The sequence below is a fragment of the Corvus moneduloides genome, chromosome 10 (assembly GCF_009650955.1).
Source record: "Corvus moneduloides isolate bCorMon1 chromosome 10, bCorMon1.pri, whole genome shotgun sequence".
Lineage (NCBI taxonomy): Eukaryota > Metazoa > Chordata > Aves > Passeriformes > Corvidae > Corvus > Corvus moneduloides.
Window position 1 is genome coordinate 626,034 of NC_045485.1, and position 20,379 is coordinate 646,412.

The following is a 20,379-nucleotide window of genomic DNA, read 5'->3' on the forward strand; positions in this document are numbered from 1 at the left end:
TCTGTAATATTACCCCAAAAAAAATCCTTAAGCAGCAATCCCCAGTTCAATAGACTCTGGATTTTCAAATAAAACAGAGAATTTTTTGCAGTTAGTGACACCTGCAATTCTGCTTGTCTATGTTACTAGGGCTCACAAATCTTTTTGCTCGCCTCCTTGAAACAGGTATTTTAAAGGGAGCATTAAAGACATAATTCAGAGAAAACAATTATTAGCTGGTTATTAAACCTCAAATTTTGTTCCTGAAAGGAATCAATTATTACAAAATAGAAGATACCAGACCAGAGACAAAAACAAAATACAGGAGCTACACAAGCTGGGCATTACTGTTTGCAATTCTACAGTGCAAAGTAATTGATGAAAACTGTGAACAGAACTGAATTCAACATTTGGTATGACATTTCATCCTACAGAATTGAATTTCTATCAGTTATTTTTTTATTTAGAATTCACCATCAACAGCATATTTACTAACCTTATATACTAGTCTTTTATGCAGTATTACATCAAAAGCCTTCCTGAAGTCCAGGCAGATTAAGTCTACTGCTTCACCCCTCTCAGCTCTCACTGTCATCTCCTCAAAAGAAGTTAATCAAATTTGTTAAGCATCATCTCCTCTGCATAAATCCATGCTAATAAATCAGTTCATCCCTGTTTCTACAATGCCTTCCAGTACAGAAGTCAGATTCAAATATTAGACCAGTTTCTTTTTTAAAATACAGAATACAATGTTAGTTTCTCTTTCCAGAGAAGCGCTTAAACGCTTTGTTATCTTTTCAAGATATTACTGCTCAGAATTAAGCATTGTGGCAATTATTGCATTGGTAATGAACTAAGATACTTGCTGTTACTGCTTTTCAACCCCGTTCTGCTTCCTTCGTGTAAATAGTTACTTCCCATGGCATCTCAGAACGGGAGAGTCAGACTGTTTACTCTACAAATCCAAAGTGAACAACAAAACTTTGGAATTTAACAGACATTGTTATACACAGAGGCAAAACTGTTAGAGTGAAAAGAAACAATGCAACTCTACTTGAAGCCAGCACAGGCGACGCACATTGAGTTACCAGGTGATCAGCTGAAAAATGAGTTCTTGTTATTGAACCAGATCTAAAGCAATCTATCTCAAAAGGTAAACTTTTAAGCGTATTACTGCTTCAGTCCTAGTTTGACCTCAAGTGGAGGATCCTTTTCCACCGTACAGCACAATGACTTCCTGCACACAAAGTAGATATGCTAAAGCAAGGAGCCACTTATTTGCAGACGTGATTCCAAAAGATACCATGAAAGTTATCTACGTCATACTGTGCCAATTAAAATAGATCTTCTGTGACAAAACCCAAACCCTGAGTGAATTGAGATCTACAACGAAATTCCAAACAAAAGTAGAGGTTCTAGAGGCTTCCTCTGAAGTGTCTGATCCTTAAAGCAGGAACACCCTTTACGACTGCCTACCTAAGCTCATAAGAAATACTATAAAGGACAGAATTATTGAGTACTTTTGCCTATTATTCCATGTGGTACTTTTCAGGACAGTTACTGACTAACTCCTTAGTGAACAAGCTCAGCCTTGTGCTTGCCCTTATCCTTCACCACGTGGAGTGAAAACTATAACTTTCACTGTCTTTCCCTGCTGCAACACTTAAGGAGCAACTACATTTTCTTCCATACAGAATTCAGAAAGTAAGTGCTAAAAATGCCAACTAACAATGTCTCCATTTTGTATTCTTGGAAGATTAAGCACATACTACAATTCCTACATTCATTCTGCTACCGCAACACTGACCACATAATTGTTTTTAAGAAATATGCTTGACCAAACTACATCCTTTCCTTTCCCAACCATCAACTCAAGTAAAAAAGCTGACAGACTATTACCCGGATAATAATTTATTCCAAAAAATAATTTACTAAGTTAAAAAAAAAAAAGAAACAAGGAAAAAAATAAGCTGAATGTCACATCACTTTTTGTCCACTATAGCCCTCTACCTCTTATTCATTTAAAACAGCTGCTCAAGCTCCATCTACTCCAGAACATATCTTCATAGAACGCTCGACTGCATAAATGGCAAATAAAGATTAAAACATGCAGTAACTAACTAACTAAAGTCTAACATTGACACTAAAAAGTTGAGAAGGGATATTCCACATGGAATAAAGGCCTTGTGCTCACAAACAGAAACCTATCTTAAAGAGAAGCATCAAAGCCCATTTCTCAGGTTGCAGTTTGGGCTCTTAAAAAAATCAAGAACAGAAGAGATCATAATTTAATATACTCACATGAAAAATATTAAAAACTATCTTCATACACACCTACCAAAGATTAATTGGACCCCACAGGATTCTTAAAGTGAGTTTTATAAAGTATTATAATTAATTAGAGATTAACTACATTGAGGAAACTCACTTGCTTCCTGCGGGCCAGTTCTTCTTCTTCCCGTCGTTTCCTCTCATCTTCCTGCTGCCTCCTAAGTAGCTCTTCTTGTTGCCTCCGAAGCTCCTCCTGCCTTTTCCTCTCCTCTTCCTCTCGTTTGGCCCTCATTTCCACTTCTCTCCTCTCTTGCTCTAGCTACAATTCACATAAAACTATACTCAGATGCAGGTAACGTATTCCTACACCATTTCTTAGGGCAACTCTGCTGAAATTATAGTAACAGCTTAACAGATGAAGCCTCAGAGATGCTCTCCCTCAATTGCAATTTTACCTATCGGCTGGCTGCCTACTGGGGTCAGATTCCTGAAACAGTCTAGAACAATTTTGAACAATTTCTGTTTGTAACAAACACCAGTTCTCTAGTCAGTCTTTCTACATCAGCTCCTCAAAATACCCTCTAACTTTGGAAGCGAGTACTGAGTTGCTTTGCAGTCATCATAAAATAATAATTTTCAGGAAAGGTACAGAGTCATACAGGTTCAAAGTCACAAAAATAATTTAATACTAGAGTACCTGTGGAATAACCCTGGCAAATAGGACTCTTATGATTCCCCAAACCAGTTCCGGTGAAAATCATAACAATTAAGAGAACAACTACCTGGTCCCAACTCAGGGCTTGGCCTGACAGCTCATGATGATCTCAGTTTGAAACAGAGGTGGCTAGTGAAGAGTTTTAATCACAAATGTAGAACACGACCGCTATTTCAGAGGTCAGTAGTACCTCCACAGCAATGGTTTCCAAACAGCAGTCCACAAGGATTTCGTAACTTGTTTTTATAACCCCTATTCTCTTTATGGTGTTTTCCATGAAAACCTAGTCAAAGTCATCCATTGAAGAGCTCGGTCTTCCATTGGCTCAAGAACCACAATTACATTGCAGAAGAGCAATCCCAACTTCTTACAGTACAAAACAGTTTCTGACCTTTGCAGCTTTGGCCTTCTCGAGTTGCTGAAGTTGTTCTAGAGCTGGTCCCTGAGCTGCAGTATCAATGGGCAGATCCCAGACACTGCTTCCTTCCCAGACTAGACAGTGAAGAAAACAAACATTGACAAGCAAAAATAAGCACATGAACAAAACGTAACTGAAATGGGAGAATCTTGGGTATGCTGTTACTACGTTTCAGGAACTCAAATAATGTTAACACTTCCACCTTCGTCAGTAGAGGGCCACCTTGTCTTCCTGCAGAACAAGGCTCGTCCATGACTGAAGGAAGGCTGGGTTTCCTAAGAAATTCTACAGAAGAACCAGCTATTCCAACTCCTCCTCCCATCAGAGCAGAACACCCGTAAACAGAACAATCCCTTCAGAGCCAGACTTCCCATGAGCATTGGAAAAATTACCGTATTCTTCATCACTCTCAAATGGAACTTATATAGTGCAAGGCAAAGCAGGCTGATCCAGTTAAACATCACGATGCAAAAATAACTTCCCCTTGTGTCAAAAAGGGAAGGATCATGTCAAAGATGCCGACTCTTAATGCATGGACTTTTCCCAAGAGACCTGACCCAGGCTAGGCACCTTACCTGTAGGCTGTGAAGCTGACTGAAGTTCCCATATTGAGCCAGTGTCCGGCACTGACACAGACCTTGTAACAGGTGGCATCATGTTCTGTTCAGATATTCTGTAATACCAATAGGAAGAGTCAGCATGCCACTTCCAGGGAGGGGAGTGCTCTGAACACGCATGAGATTCAGTAACTTGTAACACACTGCTTTCCTTCCACACCTCTATTTAAAACAAAAATATGATAGGACAACACTAGTTGCTTGCAGCGTTCTTGCTGATCTCGCCCCTGCTGCTAAGTCAAGGGCTAAGCTACAGTTTTGCATTTGCTGCTTAGAGGCCAGTTTGAGGAACAAGCATCCTACAGTACTGCAGAACAGGCAAAGCCCCTCTGTGACCAGCACAACACAGCTGCCAGACAGTTACAGTTTCAACTCTTAATTTCCATAAACACTCTCTGAGGCAAAGGCTACATATATAAAGAAGTACTCCATATCCTGAAACTGTTTCCTGTCATTCTGATACATACTCATATTCTCATTACCATCTTTAAAATACGTAATCCTAAAATATGAGCAAACTTTACTAGGACAGACAGCTGACAAGATGGAATTATTGTTGTATACAAACTAGAGTACAGGAAGAACAGAAGTCTGGGCTAGCTCACCTCATCTTCAGGGCCTGGAACTGTTGCAGGAGAATAGCGAGCTGCTGCTGCTGCTGGGATGAGAGGGCTGCCTTCTGCTGCTGAGCCAGCATCTGTGCATACTGTTGTCTTCAAAAGAGAAGCAGACAAATGGTATTTGTTCACTTATGCCCAAGTTGCAGAGAGATTCATGCTCTGGGACTAATGCCCACTGACCCATATAACATACATGCTAAATACTAGAGGAAACCACAGAACCGGAGCTTGGCAAGAATCAAAATGTAAGAATACAGCCAGCTGGCTCACATGAGCAGAACCAGAATTCTCTTCACCCTCAGCTATGTCACCTGGCTATTACTGCCCCATGTTTCTCTTGTAAGCTGTACAACACTGCTTTCCTTTTTTGTCTAAATTCCATAACGTTAGCTCAAATTAATCTGGTTTTGACCACTGCCCACCTACAATCAGTCTCTTCCCCAGTATGTCAAGGCATTGCCTAGTACAGGAGCAGGCTCTTGCTTCAATCATAAGCTGACAATCAGTATTGAAAAACTGTAATCATGACACATGCTTTCAGGTTCCCCTAAACAAGCAGTTTGACTGCTTTCTTTCCTCCAAGCTGCTGCAAAACAAGCTGTCAGGAACTGGCCATAACTGAACAACTGACAGCTTTGGCAAAATGGATGACAAACTGCTTTGCCCAGCAGGGCATTCCACTGATCTTCAGAGAGCTGAGCAAGCAGACTAAAGGTAAGTTCTGCCTTCTCGATCTCCAGTTCCAAAGATGTGTAGCCTTCCCCTGACATCACAACATCTGAAGGTCGTTACTAGGACACCTGGGATCCAGTCTGACCATAACAGCTACCTATAAAGCAGGTCTCACCAAAGTTGCAATGTGTAACACTGAAAAGGACTCTGAAAAGTGAGCCTGGGGCAGCCGCACTGCCCTAATCCCATAGACTACCAACATCTCTGGTGTTTGTGGAAGCAGCTATGGCTGTTGGAAGTGAAGCACTCCCAGCCCCACTGCCCAAGGAAACAATGACAAGCAGCTGAACCCAGATGACTAAAAAGGCAGAGCAGAACAGAGCCACTGGAAGATCTCTGGGACAGGAAGTCTTACTGTATTAAAAGATGCTGATACTGGAGGTGCTGCATTTGGATCAGAGCCAACTCTTGTTGTCTAGTCAGTCGCTCTTGGTCCAGCTCGCCCTACGTATAGGGATAAAAAATTCTTTTTCAATAACATACATACTAGGAGTAGTAGATTGCAAATGCAAGAAATGTAAAAGTTGTATTTTGACCAGAAAAAAAAAAAAAAAAGGAAAAAACCTAGACCAAGATGAAGATTTACAAAGCCTGTGAAATACACAGCACCCTTACTTATCACGGGACCCAGCCTCCCAGCCACAAACCTGGCAAACCAAGCATTTTTAAATTACGTTTCTTTTCTACTCTTGCAAAAGTAATCTAACACCAAGTTCAACTTTGGTGCTCGGAACACCTGCAATTCCAAGACATAGTAGACACCTAAATAATTAAGTTCCCACTTGTTTGAGGACTGTTTGAATACTGTAACTACCACATAATTACCAGATGCGGAAGCGGTGCTGGGCCTGGAGTGAAGGGAACCCTGCCCCACATTTTCATGATGTCTCCAAGTGGCTGGAAAGTCTCGTCACAGGCTCTCTTCACCAACAGCGACATCGTGAAGTATCCAGCCTGGAACCACTCTGCCATCTCCTGATTACTGAATGGACCTGAAATCACATCAACCAACACATGTTGTGGGGAAGGGGAAGCAAGGCCAGATTCAGCATGCTGGAAACAAGGAGCTGGCTTTGGTCTCACAGTGCCCAGCACCAGGCATTCCTGTCCGCCTCACCCACTCGTAGGGACCCTGCTCATCCAAGGCTGGAGTGTCCATGCACATCTCCACAGGGGCTACAGCACTGCCCCACAGTCACAGGAAAAGTGCATTATGGCTTTCACCTTGCTTTGGAGGGAGACAGGTCAGCTCTGGGGTGAAAGGCAAGCAACCACAGTGGTGTGGGGCTTGGTCCAGCTAATTCCCCTGCTGTCCTCCAGCAGCACTCACTGCTTCAGGCTCACAGTAGCTGCAGCTTCCACTCTGGAGCTCAGCAGTACCTGCTGGCTGACCGTGCTTGAACAGTAAGTGCTGCTTTCCCCACTGCACAGATAATTAAACAATCTTAGCCTGCTTCAACTCTTGCCTTCAAATCAGAGGAACTCTCATGTTTTACACGAGTTTTGCTTCTGGAACTTAGCAGATTAACAGATCCACGTCTGAGTGAACAACTACATTTTTTAGGATAATGAGGATCCAGTTTCTTTCCTTTGTAAAAATCTACACTTTTCCTTCTCTTCCTCTTTTTTTCTGAGAAAGACTTCAGTCATTCCTTTCAAAGGAGGGCTTCCATACTAATTTTACATATTCAAATAGATGTAAAACCAGTATTGAAATATTATTTAACCAAGTAAGAACCACATAAATAAGTTTCACAAAAACATCTTCTGAAAAGCAGGAATATTCAGCAACCCTTGCCTTCTGTGTAAGGAGTAACTCTAGAAGGCAATTCCTCCTAGAGAATATGAAACCACAAGAGGCTATCCCCAAGAAGAAAAAATTATATGAAGTGTTTACTTTTTGACAACATATTTGAGGAAGTACCTAATCCAACAACAAAAATATTTATATCACCCAGCAATAAACACCCAGCAGTGACTGACATATATTGAGCAAATAGAAGCACTTCATGGTTAACTTTCTTTAAACTTGAAGGGGTGAGAAGAAAACCCTAAAGATATGCAATACCTGCAGACAAGAGATTGGCACAGATCTCACAAACAACACCCCCACCAATCCTATCTGGAGTTCACAGCTGAGAAGTCATTCACACTACACAGTGTGAAGTACAGCAAGGAAGAAACACACTGTTTAACTGCACTTTCGGGAAGCAGATAAGCAGCTGCTAAAACAGAGCCCTGGGACCTCCAAAAGAAAAGTGCCTTCTGAAAGCAAAGATGCAAATATCTATATGAAAGGCCTGCTCCAAATTTCATTGAAAAAGAAAAAAAATTGTTAAGCAAAACTGAAAGCAGGAAACAGTTCCTATCTGTTATATGAACAAACAGTGCACCGGCTGCAAGCACAATTTAAACAGATTCTGCACAAGCACTGGCTGGTGGAAACTTGATTCCTCTTTCCCCTCAATTCTAAACAAACCACCCCTCCCTGACTACTCCACATCATCAGGCTGAGCCTAGAAAACTAATTTCACGGTTTCTTGTGGATTCTTCACAACAAGCTACTTCAGTGGTCACGTTCTTTGTTTGTTTCCACTGTTATCTGGAAATCTGAGTAACGACTGGCATGTAAAACAGGTTTTAGTCTAACCTAATTTACAGAAACATAAAATGATGGCAAACCTCAGCCATGATAAAGCATAGTTCTGGATGTTAGGCCTGCTGAGCTCATGGGGGCAGTGATGAGTTGAAGATATATTCAAAACCTAATTCTAGAATGGTAAATTCCCTGTGCTGCTTCTGTTAAAAACAAGCGCCAGCATCTCTTGGTGGTAATTCTGTGAAGACCTCTTTAACAATTCCAGGAAACAAAAGAGGAAGTGTAAATGGCACAGACCTACCCTGAATTTCTCCTTGTGGATCTTTGTAGTACCACTTCTGCATGGCTTCATGGAACAACGGCATAGAGGAACCCTTTGCTCTGTGCTCTTGAATTTTTGCTGCTAGTCTTTCATCATCAAGGGCACTGTCCTGCAGATATGCCACCATTTTTTCTGCTTGCTGCAGGAGACATCAAAACCAGCAAGAAATAAGAGAGTTAGATGGGGGCTTACAGATTTGAAAATGTGTGTGTCAAATACAACCACCTTGTGCTACCCAGTGCTCCAGAGTGTACCAGGAATGACAGGCAGCCCCAGGACAGGAGTGACTGCTACACAAACCTGGGGCTCTGTCTACCATGCTGGCAGAATCCTGAACAAGCACAGCTCACCTGCTTAAGAAAAGCTTTAGAACAACTTGCCAAGGAGGTCCCAACACAGTACCAGAGTGAAAAATAAAACAGGCATGGGAGCATGAGCACAAAGAAGGCTCTACATCTCAGCCGCCACCACACTTTCATCAACAAGTCTTGTGCTTCACTTATGGGATTTTTGGTTGCGGTTTTGCTTGTTTGATGGTTTGTTTGTTTAGGGGTTTTAACAGACACACATAATTTCTCAAGGCAAATCATATGCAACTTGACAGTGGCCATAAGCACTATGGTCTCCAGCTCTTTAACACAGGGTATAGCATCCTGATCCATAAAAAGACAAAAGCTTGAACTTTTGGCAAAAAAAAAAAAAAAAAAAAAAAAGGAGAGAAGCAGCTTTCGGTATTGTGGAGTGTAAAGTTTCAGCTGCATTTCTGATTTTATTGGCTTCAAGTGTTTTTTGCATTCCACATTCCTCCAGTCTCACTACTGTCAACAACAAAGGAATTTGAGAAATTTTACCTGCTCTAGGTGTTTGAGGCCCTCTTCATCATCTGGGTCAGCGGGAATGTTGCCCATGCCTGGAGCAGCTGTGACAGGTGTTTGAACTGGCCGCAGAACAGGATTTGAATTGGAAACAGGAGGAGAAAGATGAGCAGAAGCAGCTGTGTCTGCAGAAATCTGTGGCAAAGGTTGAGCAAGAGAAGCCAAATCTAAAGAAAAATGTTGAAGTTAGTTCATTATCTTTAACATAAATGACAATTACTTTTAAGAACTTAATGCAGAGAATATTCAACGGCTCAAACTTAGCACCAAAGCAAAAGCATTTTCAGATCTTCCTGAAAGTACTGTTTACAGCACAGGCACCCAACCTAACTTCAAGAAATGAACAGTTTAGTTCTATCAGTGCAGAACTCGGCAGATTTCAGCATATCCCATTTCCTGGCCACACACATTTGTCCATAATACTCTGCTGAACCACACTGAGGCACATCCACAACGCATTTCAGTGTGGAGTACTAGTGCACTGCAAGCATTTGAGATGGCATATCCAACAAATCCTGTATTTATAGATCAGTCAGTGAATTGTGGCTTTCCATCACAATAATCCAGTCCTTGCCTCTTTTAAGGGGCCAGGACTACTCACAGTGAGTAATGGAAACTTACTAAATTTATCTGTCAGGTTTATTACCTTCCCCTCTGTTGGACATTTTGGCTGACAGTGTATTCTCCACTCGATTCTCTTTATCTTCTGCTTTTTCTGTTCTTTCTGGCACAGACTCTTCCTTTCTTTCAAAAAGGTTTGCCTGCAGCAGGTCTGGAGGCTGGGATTTCGGTGGAGTGTCTGACCCGGCAGCTGGAGACGATGCCTGAGCTGCCTCCTCCACTGCTTCTGTAACAGGGCATAGTTCTAAGTAACTGAATTAACAGAAATTCTACATTGACAGTTGCAGAAGAAGTCTCCCTTACCTGCCACTACTTTTTCTGTTTTCTCCCCCTCTTTCTTGGTCTTTTCATGATCTTTGGCTTCTTCATTGTGGCTCCCTTCAGAATCAGACCTTTCCTCCCCTTCCTCCACAGGCCGGAAGTCCATCTCCTGTTCCTCCGGTATCGGCTCCTTCTGCACCTTCTGCAAAGTCAATGCAATCATCCATAACCCACCCGACATCACAGGACATTTGCTCCAAGTGACCCAAGGGCCCAAAGCAGCTTTTCACCTTTAAAGAGAGAAATGCTCCAGAGGAGTCAAAAGTGCCCATTTCTTCCTCCGCGTCCTCCAAGCACCACTCAGGGAGACTGTCCCTGTCGTCGTCCATGCTGCCGCTGCCGCAGCGCACGCGGCGATAGCCCCGCTCGTCGTCTCGGTCCCGGAAATCGAACTCGAATCTCCGCCGTCGCTCCATGTGCTCCCGCCAGCCTGCGGAACGAGGGCCATCTAAGGCGGGGAAAGGAGCTTTACCACATGGTCCCAGGGCAGCACTCACACAATGGGGTGGGGAGGGGGGGGAATGACACAAGGGGACACTGACAGCAATTCAGAAAGCCCCTACATGGTACAGAGCCCCCCTGTGAACGGGCGACTTCAAGGACAAGGCAAAGAAAAGGAGCATCTCGCCAAAAAGCAGAAGCCTTTCAAATATTGTCCACAGTATATCCCCGCATTATAAACTGTGGAATAAGCATTAAAAACCACATACAGCTAAAAAAGCTGGGCTACAAAATCTTAAACAGGCACCAAAATAAGACAAGCAACACTAGTTGCCAATTGAATTTACCAGCTATCTTTGACTTAAGTCTTTTTTTGGCACCTTTACATGTATAAGATTTTGTATTTTCCTTCAGGGACTCTGCAGAAGTCTCATCCTGAACAGAACACCCATGTTTTTTGCCTCTTGCCCTCAGATACGCTTTTGTGCATATACATGAGAAATGGTAGTGATAACTGTTCAAATACCTTTGAAAGGACTGGTCAGTCTCTTGAAAGGTTTTTTTTAGCCATGGAATACCAAAACTTGGAAAGATAAGAAGTGGGAAAACTTTCTCAATTCAAGTATAAACTTCATATTCAGAAGACACTTTCATTCAGCCAAGCTTCAAATCCTCTGAGTGCAATAATGTTATTTAAACTGTAAAGCACTGGCGGCTAAGGAAAACAAATTGGGAGTGAAAGGTCTGTACACAGCTTTCAAAAAAAAGTAAATTCTTTTTTTTGCTCCAAGAATCTGTGCACCATAATCAGTGCAGCCTCACAGTATCAAATGGCTACCAAAACAAAAATCATAGTAAAGGAGAGAAATGTGGTCCTGTTTCATGACTGAGGAATGCTTCCACACTGACCTTAATACCCTAACTATTAATATTAGCCATGCAAAAATCCATCTTTGTCTCACAAATAAAGGAAATGTAAAACAAACTCCTTCCAGAAACATTATGAACTTCAATCTTAAATTTTACCAAGAAAACACAAATGTCAGACTTTAACAATGCCTTCACTATTCCATGTGTGCTTATTTGCAAATAATTCCACTGGATAACTTAACCTATGCTTCTAGTTATGCTTCGCAAAGAAAGAAGTATTAAACCATCAAATCAGTGTTCTGAGGCAATCTTTTTAATGTTATTGAGGAAAGAGATTTAAGCGTGAAAGGTTGTTGACAACAAGACAGCAGTTCTGATTGAGTCCCTGGACAGACAGCTCCTCATGACAAGCAGCAGTGTCCATGTCAGGGCTCCCAGCAAGGGGACAAACAGAGCTATGGCCTGACTCTGGCAATGCCACAGAGCATGGATGAACAGCTCTGCCTGTTTGCTACCCTAGCGCTCACAAACGGCTGAGCATTTCTTCTTCAGCTCTCTTTCATGTGGAATAGGAAAATTCAGTATTAAGAATTTCCTGAACAGCCATAAATGGGCCTGCATTGACAGGAGCTGCTATTTTTCCACAGTTCACATCCCAATACCAGGAGTGCAGCTTTTCATAGTGAGACCCAGAAACGTGCTTTTTTGAAGGTGAATTTTGTTAGCCCGGGTATGTTCAAAGTTCAAATGAATAACGATGTAGTCTGCTTGCAGAGATTTTGTCGCATCACCTTTTACAGCTCCCGCATTTTCAGAGCTACATGGAGAGGCAAAAAGACATAGGTGCAGCAGACACATGCCCTTGTTTCTTAGTAAAAAAATGTTTGTAAAAGCCCAGTTAGAATATAGGCCATAATTCAGGTCTGAAGTGTCAGGCTGCCAACCTTTAAAGCAAGCCAGAAGTAGAGATAAACCTGAATTCTTACCTAAAGCTTTTTAACTAACAACAGTTAGGACACAAACATAGCTGTAGGTTCAGCCATATAGTATCACTAGGCACTAGTTACACGTTCAAGATTTAAAGTATAAGGATAATTTTCAGCTTAATTAACTCCTTGCAATTTTTGGTGACAGTGTAGGTAAAAGACAGGACTACTGGCTGTAGTGTATACAAGTATACATTAGCCTTATTAGCAGCTATTTATCTCTTAAAAGGTATATTCTAACTCAGCACTGAAATTGTCAATATATACTAAAACAATTCTAAATGCTAAACACTTAACAAAAGAATAGTGCACATTTTTTGGCATATCTTATATATAGACCTAGTTCTTATTTCGCTCAATTTTAGTGCAAGATTCTCCAATGTTGCTTCAAGTTGCTTCAAGATACTTAAGAAACACAAGGAACAATGCCCAAAGGTTTAACTCTAGTTGAATCACAGCACCTGATTCTGAAAGTGGAGTGAATCAAGATGAATTTGAAAAGCCCTTCAAACAAAGCAGCAACTAAAAAGGATTTATATGAGCGTACAGGAGAGTACGGCCTAAGGTCTCTCTCGAATGCTTTTCAGGAAAAAGACCAATTTAAACAGCTAAGCAAATTTCAATTTAAAGCAAAGAAAGAAAATCACATCAGGGATTTCTAGGCAAGAAAAAATTATTCCTATTCCTTAAGGCTGACTTGGTAACCAAAACCATAAACATCTATAGATCAGTCACTAGTTTTGAGACCAAAGCAGGTTCTGACAAAACAGACTTACCTTGCAAATTTAAAGGGCAATCATGGCATGAATGCAAGAATTGGAACAACAGAAAGAAGGGCTTTTTACACATTAATAATTTTAAAAGATGGTTAAAAATTAAAAATAAAAAAAAAAGGAGAATTTTGAAGCAGCCAATGAATCTAAATCTGTGGTCACACTCTTCTAGCAGATATTAAAGCCAGCCTAAAGATGCTAGCAGGGAGTACACAGAGTCAAGCCAAAGGAAGGACCAGCTAAACAAATGAAAACATTTCTCTATTTTTAGCAGGACATATGACTATACTATTACCTAACACCAGAATAAGTACAAAGAAGCCATTTAAGCCACACCAATTTGAGTTAAACTCATTGTTTAAAGCAAAAATGTGATTAAAACCGTTTTGATAGTTCTGCGACTACTACTAAAAGGAGAATTCAAATACAGCTCTGATGAAAGCTGGAAACAGGACAATACAGCTGTCAGCTCAGGCTATCTCAAAATCAGCAACTTTTCTGCAGATTCACGTAAGTCTTTGAACAGGCTTTCAACAATACCTGCTAAAACTAACTTGTAAGGGAAGTTCAGTTAGTTTCTACTACACTGAAATTCAAAAAAGCAGTAATATTTTCCATGATGGAAGTGAAATGAATTTTCAAAACATTCCTCAGAACATCTTCCAAAAACGTTCAAGAGCTGAATGAACTTCTAAACTTTGAGGTCTAAGCTTCCTTTTAAGCTAAAGCATGAGGGCTGGTACTCAAAGAACACTCCACTCCTGAGTATCATGCTGCATCACGAGGTAGCTGGCCTGATGTCGCCTCAACTAGATAACAAAGCAGCAGTGTCTGATCAACAACTGTGACCAAACACTGGGGAAAAGAAAATTATATTCTTCAAAATTTGCCTTTTAGCCTTGCTCTAAATAGAAAACATCTGATGATAAATCAAGCCTTGGGCTCGCTGCTAAATTTTAGTAAAAGAGAACAGCTGTTTGCGAGGAAAGTCATACACAGCTGTGGAGAGAGCTCAGAACCAAGGTAATGGTTGCTCACAACAATAACCATACTGAAAGTCTGGGATGCTGAAAAGGGCAACAGACCCATTGTAAGAGCAACTGGGACTATTTTGTACTGAAGAGAAGTTGTCCACCTCTGCCCCAAAAATGTCCTGTGCTTTCTTTGCTTTCCTATTAATTTTAGCATGGAGCAAAGAAGGCTCAAGTGGGGGGGCCCTTATCATCCTTCTAGAACTGCCAGAAAGGAGGTTTAGATTGGGCATTAGGAGCAATTTCTTCACTGAAAAAGTTGTCAAGCATTGACACAGATGCCCAGGGAAGGGGTGGAGGCCCCATCCCTGGAAGGATTTAAAAGCCATGTAGATGTGGCACTTAAGGACATGGTTTAGTGGTGGCCTTGACAGTGCTGGGTCAATGGTTGGACTCAACCACCTTAAAGATATTTTCCAAACTTAACGATTTTATTATTCTATAAAGATGTAACAATAGAAGAGCCTAATCCTCTCCTGGTACTCCAGAAGCCTTCTGCAGCCAAAAGATAGCCAAACCCAGAATCCCACACCAGGTATGACAGTCTTTTCCAAAGAGAAGGAAAAAAAAAAAAATATAATATGTTTCAGTCCTACTACTGAAATACCAAGCTCTGCTTTGTATTTCTGCTGCAACTCTGGCAATGCAATGCTGGAAAGCAAGTGAACAGACTTGCCCTGTCAGGCCAGGGAAGGGAAGAGTGAAATCAAACAGGTGCTTGAACTTTATTGAGACAAGACATCCTGTAACTAACTACAAAATGCATAGAGCAACATATTTTGAGATCTTCCAAGAATGCTTCTTGGCATTGCAAACATTTCTGGGAAACTAGAAAGAGGCCAATGACCAGAGTGGTTTAGTGTCAGTGTCACTCTGCAGCCTTAGGTATGCTGTCTAATGTGGGTGATTTCTCTCCCCTCACTGTCACAGCCACAAAGAAACAGTACTATTAAAAACCCCTTATTTTACCAGGCACCTACACACCTGGAGCACAATACAGACAAGTGAACACCTGAAAAGTATTGTTCCCTTAAATACATAAGGGTACTGAAGATGCTAAAAGGAAAACAAAAGGTACATAATTTTATGCTAATCGTCTTGTGACCAAGAGTCCCACACATGCCAGAACAGTATTTAATGACCAAAACTGCATGAACCTATTTTTGCCCTGAATGTGGCACCTCCCTCTCCTCACGGCCTCTGCCCTCTCTCTGTAACCATGGCTGCATGTTTGCCCAGCTCTGCTCTCACCTGGACTGTGAGGACGCCACCTCTCCCCATCCCTCCGTGACCCAGCCAGTCGCCAGCCTCCATCCTCATCTTCCCCATTCTGTTCCTCCCTGAAGATGCGCCAGTTCTCGCTCTCAGAGCGTATAAATTCGTGTTTCCTCCCCGCAGTCGCTGTACCACCTTCCTCAAAGTTTGGTCTCACTGCAAAAAAACACACGCCAGTGAACATGCGTCCTGTCTTTAGGAACACAGAAATAGAAAAGGGTTGAAATCTTGCTCCTTTGGAGGCAAAAATGCACCAGAAGTGGTTACAGGAACCTAGGAGAGGAATGGAAATTCAGGAAGGAAACATGACAGAGAAAAGAAATCCAGGTCCCTGTGTACCTTGGGATGGAAAGACAAAAAAAAAATCCAGAAGAAAGCAAAGCATAATAAGCAGTTGGAACATAGATAGGAAAGACAGAGGAGGAAAAGGCAGTTTAAGAGATGTAGGGAAATGTAACAGAAAGAAGGCAAAAGCGTGCAGAGAGAAAGAATAAACTGCTGTATCATGAAGTGTCTCAAGCTAAATGGGAGTACAGTGTAAACATTATATAAACCAAGCACATTTGTTACTTCTGTAATAAAAAGAACATGAGATCTATTTAATCCGACATACAGCAGTCTTACTATTAGGAAACACTGAAAATTTAAAGTAGCACTGAGAAATAAACGAGAAAAAACTTAGCAATGTTAACATTATGCTGTGAATCCATCTTCTGGAGAGCCAAGGTCCATGTATGAAGGGCTAAAAGCAATCATGCTTGAGCTGAAGGGTAAGTCTACTAGAAGTTTAGGAGCTAGGATAGTCTTTTAGTTCTCAATTTACATTATGTCATATTTAAAACAAAACATAAAATCCTCAAGTATTTATGAAGAGCAACCCTGTCAGAAAAGGACGATATAAATATTTTCATGAAAAGACTCCACATTATACACCAAGATTTCCATGTCATACACCAGCATTCCAAGGCTTAACACAGATGTTGCTTTCACTGGTGACTTGCCCTGACAAGACAGCCCATCACTGAAATGTTTCTTCAGCTGTGTAGCACCAGAATTCTCACAGGAACCATAGTGATGCCATTTCCTCACTGATATTATTACCCAGTGTTAACCTGAAATTGTGGTGTTACCTATAAAAAGAAAAGTTTTCAAGTACTAGAGAAAGGTATACTGAATCTTCCTTCTTAAGAGTCCTAAAATCCAAGAATATAAGAGGTTATTTGGTGAAGCCCGTTTAGTATGCCTGCTTTATTAAGACAGGAAAAACGAAAGCATGATCATGTACTAAGACTCCTGGGGTGGAAAGAGACATTTTTAAGAATTTAGTTTAGGAAGCATAGGAGAATGTATTTCCCTTTCTTAGCATCAGGCAATTTTTTCAGTCAATGAAAAAGATGAGGAAACAAAGATGATCTGAAATTCTGTGGCAAATCAGACCTCTGTTTAGAACATGAAAATTCTTCCTACTAGAGATACTGCACTCTGGAGACAGAAAGCACATACTGGGCTCTCTACTTTGCATGCACCTTGGAGAAAAACTGACATCCCTTCTCCACCATCTCAAAACACCAGAGGAAAAAAAACCCCATTATCTTTCTCCAGCTCTAAATTTTTTTGAATACTTTCCTCTTATATTGCTCCTATATGAAGAGCTAAAGCACATTGGCTAATTTAAAGTCCAGCACCAGTACCTAATTTAAAGTTACACACCAGTACCAACAGGCAATGTCAGCTATGACGCCAAATATAACCCAGTTACACCTTTACTTCACTGAAGGGGACATCTGGCTGAAGATCACTTCTGTATTTGCTGGGGTTTTGAGAAACAAAACAAAACAATCTTCAGACAGTGTATTTTAGGGAGTCTCTGATGATACTGACTCGGAACAAAACAAAACCTGCTGGAGGCACTCAACTCCCTTCATTTGGTAGGTGCAATGCTGGCAAGTTCTCTTATCCAGAGTGGACAAATCTTTGGAGATGAAGGTCAGCCACATTCTGTTTTCCCATGCTTCATGGAAAATACAGGAATGGAACAAGCTAGACAGAAAAATCTAAGTTTCGGATTTTTTTTTTTTTTTTTTCCATTTTAGGTATCTAAAAAATGCAGACTAAGGTAACAGAAAGCGCAGGGAAGCCTCTCACCATTGCTCCTTGGATGGGCTTCCCATAGCAGAAAAGCAGGAGGCAGAGCTACAGAGCCGAGTCAGCTGGAAGCGAAACACAGAGAGGTGCACAGCAGAGAGCTGCAACCCCACAGTGCAGGGGAGCCTCAGCCCCAGACAACACGGACAATGCCTCGTTCTTTCTGAATTTCTTTTTAAAATGCTACAAGGAGGGGGATCGATCAATTTTTTTTTTATTCTGCAGCACAAGATACTCATTTTTTTCTCACTAAAGCAGCTACTGAAAGAAAAGTTATTCAAAACGCTGGTTTGAGACAAGAGAAGTAATATACAGATTTATCTATTATTTTCATAAAAACTCACAGCTATTACTTGACGCTTATTCAGTAACAATAATTTGAGAGACTTTAGACTCTACCAATAAAGGAAGAAAAAAGGATGTTCTTCCTTTCCATTGTAAGTTCAGTTGATTCTGGAGACTGCTCTTTAACACAGACAAGCTCTCAGCTCACAGGCTCTGTTCCACTCTCCCAAAAACATTTGGGAAAAAAGGTTACTTAAAGAATATTGTGAAGTCTGCTTTGCCACCGTATATACAGGTTTTAGCCCCCCTGCATACCTACTCATGCTATAGGCAAACCAAGGCAACTCAGGTTCTGTTAGTCCTTAGGACAGCGCATTTTGTTCCCAAGAACTGAACTATCAAAGTCAGGTTTTGTATGCTGAATTTGCAGAAAGTGGCGTTTGAAACACATCTCTCTAGAGGTTACAAATCATCAAATGCTGTTTGCCAGATCAGACTCAAGTGGGATCCTGCCCTTCTTCTGATTTTAAATTCTGTGGCATTAGAAATGTAGAAATGAAAAAACCCCAAATATAAGGGGTCAGTATTATATTCATCTGAGGATGGGATCACCTGTGGTTCCAAAATCTTTCCAAACACAGCAGCACTCAAGTGTGTCACATCAGAGAGTGTTCTGATGTCACATTCAGCAGAATTAAGAGAAAAAAAATGCAGTGTCTCATGACATACTTCAGTTTTCTGGTACTAGGACACCACAGCAAGCAACAGTCAGAGAACAAGGTATGTGTCCAAACAGGTCTGGCATCAGATGGTCCTGAAGATTAGACAGACCAGCCAAGAAACTAGTTCTTTACAAACACAAACCAGTCACAGGTTAAGGACCAGAAAAATCCAGCTACCCAAGTGACAGAGAGACAGTGACAAACTGAATACAGGAATATTCCTACAGCTTACATCTAAATTCATAACTTCCAAAGTCCCAGCATATTCTTTGCAACTGTTTCTAGATTTGAGCTCAATCGTTTCAGCCGAAATAACTCAGGTCACAGAGTCGGGACTTGGCAACGTTTTAAGGATGAAAGAAACTAAAACGCAATCCATGGTTTTGCCTTGGACTAATTGACTGGACTTCCTGAAGAGAAGGAGCAGTAAAAGGGCACCTCTGTTCAGGCCTGTCACAAAGCCAGCAATGGTGTTTACAGAAAATTTCAGACAGAGCCGAGTGGTATCCAGCCAGAAAAGCCTACAGCTGTGCAACACCGAGTTGAGGGGACGCTAACTGTGGAGAACAAGACTGGATTCGGGGATGTCGCCCCATGGCAACGTGTTTATGAAGAGGACTTAGTAACAGAATGGCAAAGAACTTCTGTCCTCCAGGCTGTCAGCCCACGTTGCCGGCCTATGCCATGCTCACTGTCTGGAAAGAATAAACAAGAAAGCGACGACTGACAGCATGGCTATTTCCTCTACAGAGGGACAAAAACCAAGACAGTCTATTAAGTGCTTTGACTTGTTCTCTTCTCTCTGCTGCCTGCTACACGATTCCTCAAAGGGAAGATAAGAAGAAAAACCTTTGCAGCATTTTTAAAGGAACTGAAATAACTTTGCCTAAATGTGTTAATTTTGTTGTTTATTTCACAGAAGAATAAAATAAATGTCCTTAAGATGATGTTTCTAGAGAAAGACTACTTTCTCTTTAGAACGCTACTGGACATGCTAGGAACACCACAGCAATACAAATTCCATGAAGTGACTCTCACTGACAGATCAGAAGTTCTGAATCCCATTCCTAGCCTCAAATTTTCAATCTCTCTGCATAAACACTCAATCTCAACAGTAGGCCTCAAACATACTACACAACTATAACTCCGTGTTCTTTCACTAAACGGGCCATTATCTACTGTCACCTGTGTGAGTGAGCCAGTAGATCCAAAGGAATTAACAAGAGTTTAATTCCATAACACACCTGGAAATCACGCACTGTATCTCCTTTAACCTGCCGTACAACTGTGTTAAGATTTCCAATTTATTCAGCTGAATTAGGTTAGAAAACCTGTGACCACACAGCATATGCTTTCTACAGTTCAAAAGATGGCTTCTAAGAAAATACTGTTTGAAACCAAAATCCTGCGTGGGACTAAGTGAGGCCGTCTGCAGTGGAATTTCAGCTTTGACAGAATATAGAGGGAAGGGTGAAGGGCGAGTCACACTGTCCTACAGCCTTATCGCACTGGTGGGAGTCCCCTGGCACTACATTACTTGCCCTGGTTCTCCAAGTCACACTATGCCTATCAGCTTTCGGTGCTGTGCCTGAACAGGTATTAAAATGTTCCATACTAATGAAGCAAAAAATTAATGTTCTGCAATTTAGGGCTGGGGGAAGGTTAAAGAAGAAAAAATAGGGAGGATTTTGTTTCCTAAGCAGGAAAGTCTACATTAATAATTTTCCCAGCAGGCCTTCAGTAGTTTTACTGCAAACAACC

At 41.3% G+C, this 20,379-nt stretch overlaps 1 protein-coding gene across 1 annotated transcript in view; it reads right to left on the reverse strand.

The window, feature by feature from the left end:
• The window catches only part of GIGYF2 (GRB10 interacting GYF protein 2), a 75,815-nt gene that overhangs the window by 10,936 nt on the left and 44,500 nt on the right, over positions 1 to 20,379 (reverse strand). Inside the window, 12 exon segments of the mRNA XM_032119255.1 lie at positions 2,408 to 2,569; positions 3,357 to 3,457; positions 3,959 to 4,056; positions 4,606 to 4,713; positions 5,708 to 5,796; positions 6,178 to 6,344; positions 8,253 to 8,412; positions 9,125 to 9,315; positions 9,795 to 9,995; positions 10,073 to 10,232; positions 10,321 to 10,520; positions 15,443 to 15,622. Coding sequence (XP_031975146.1) covers positions 2,408 to 2,569; positions 3,357 to 3,457; positions 3,959 to 4,056; positions 4,606 to 4,713; positions 5,708 to 5,796; positions 6,178 to 6,344; positions 8,253 to 8,412; positions 9,125 to 9,315; positions 9,795 to 9,995; positions 10,073 to 10,232; positions 10,321 to 10,520; positions 15,443 to 15,622 — 1,817 coding nt within the window.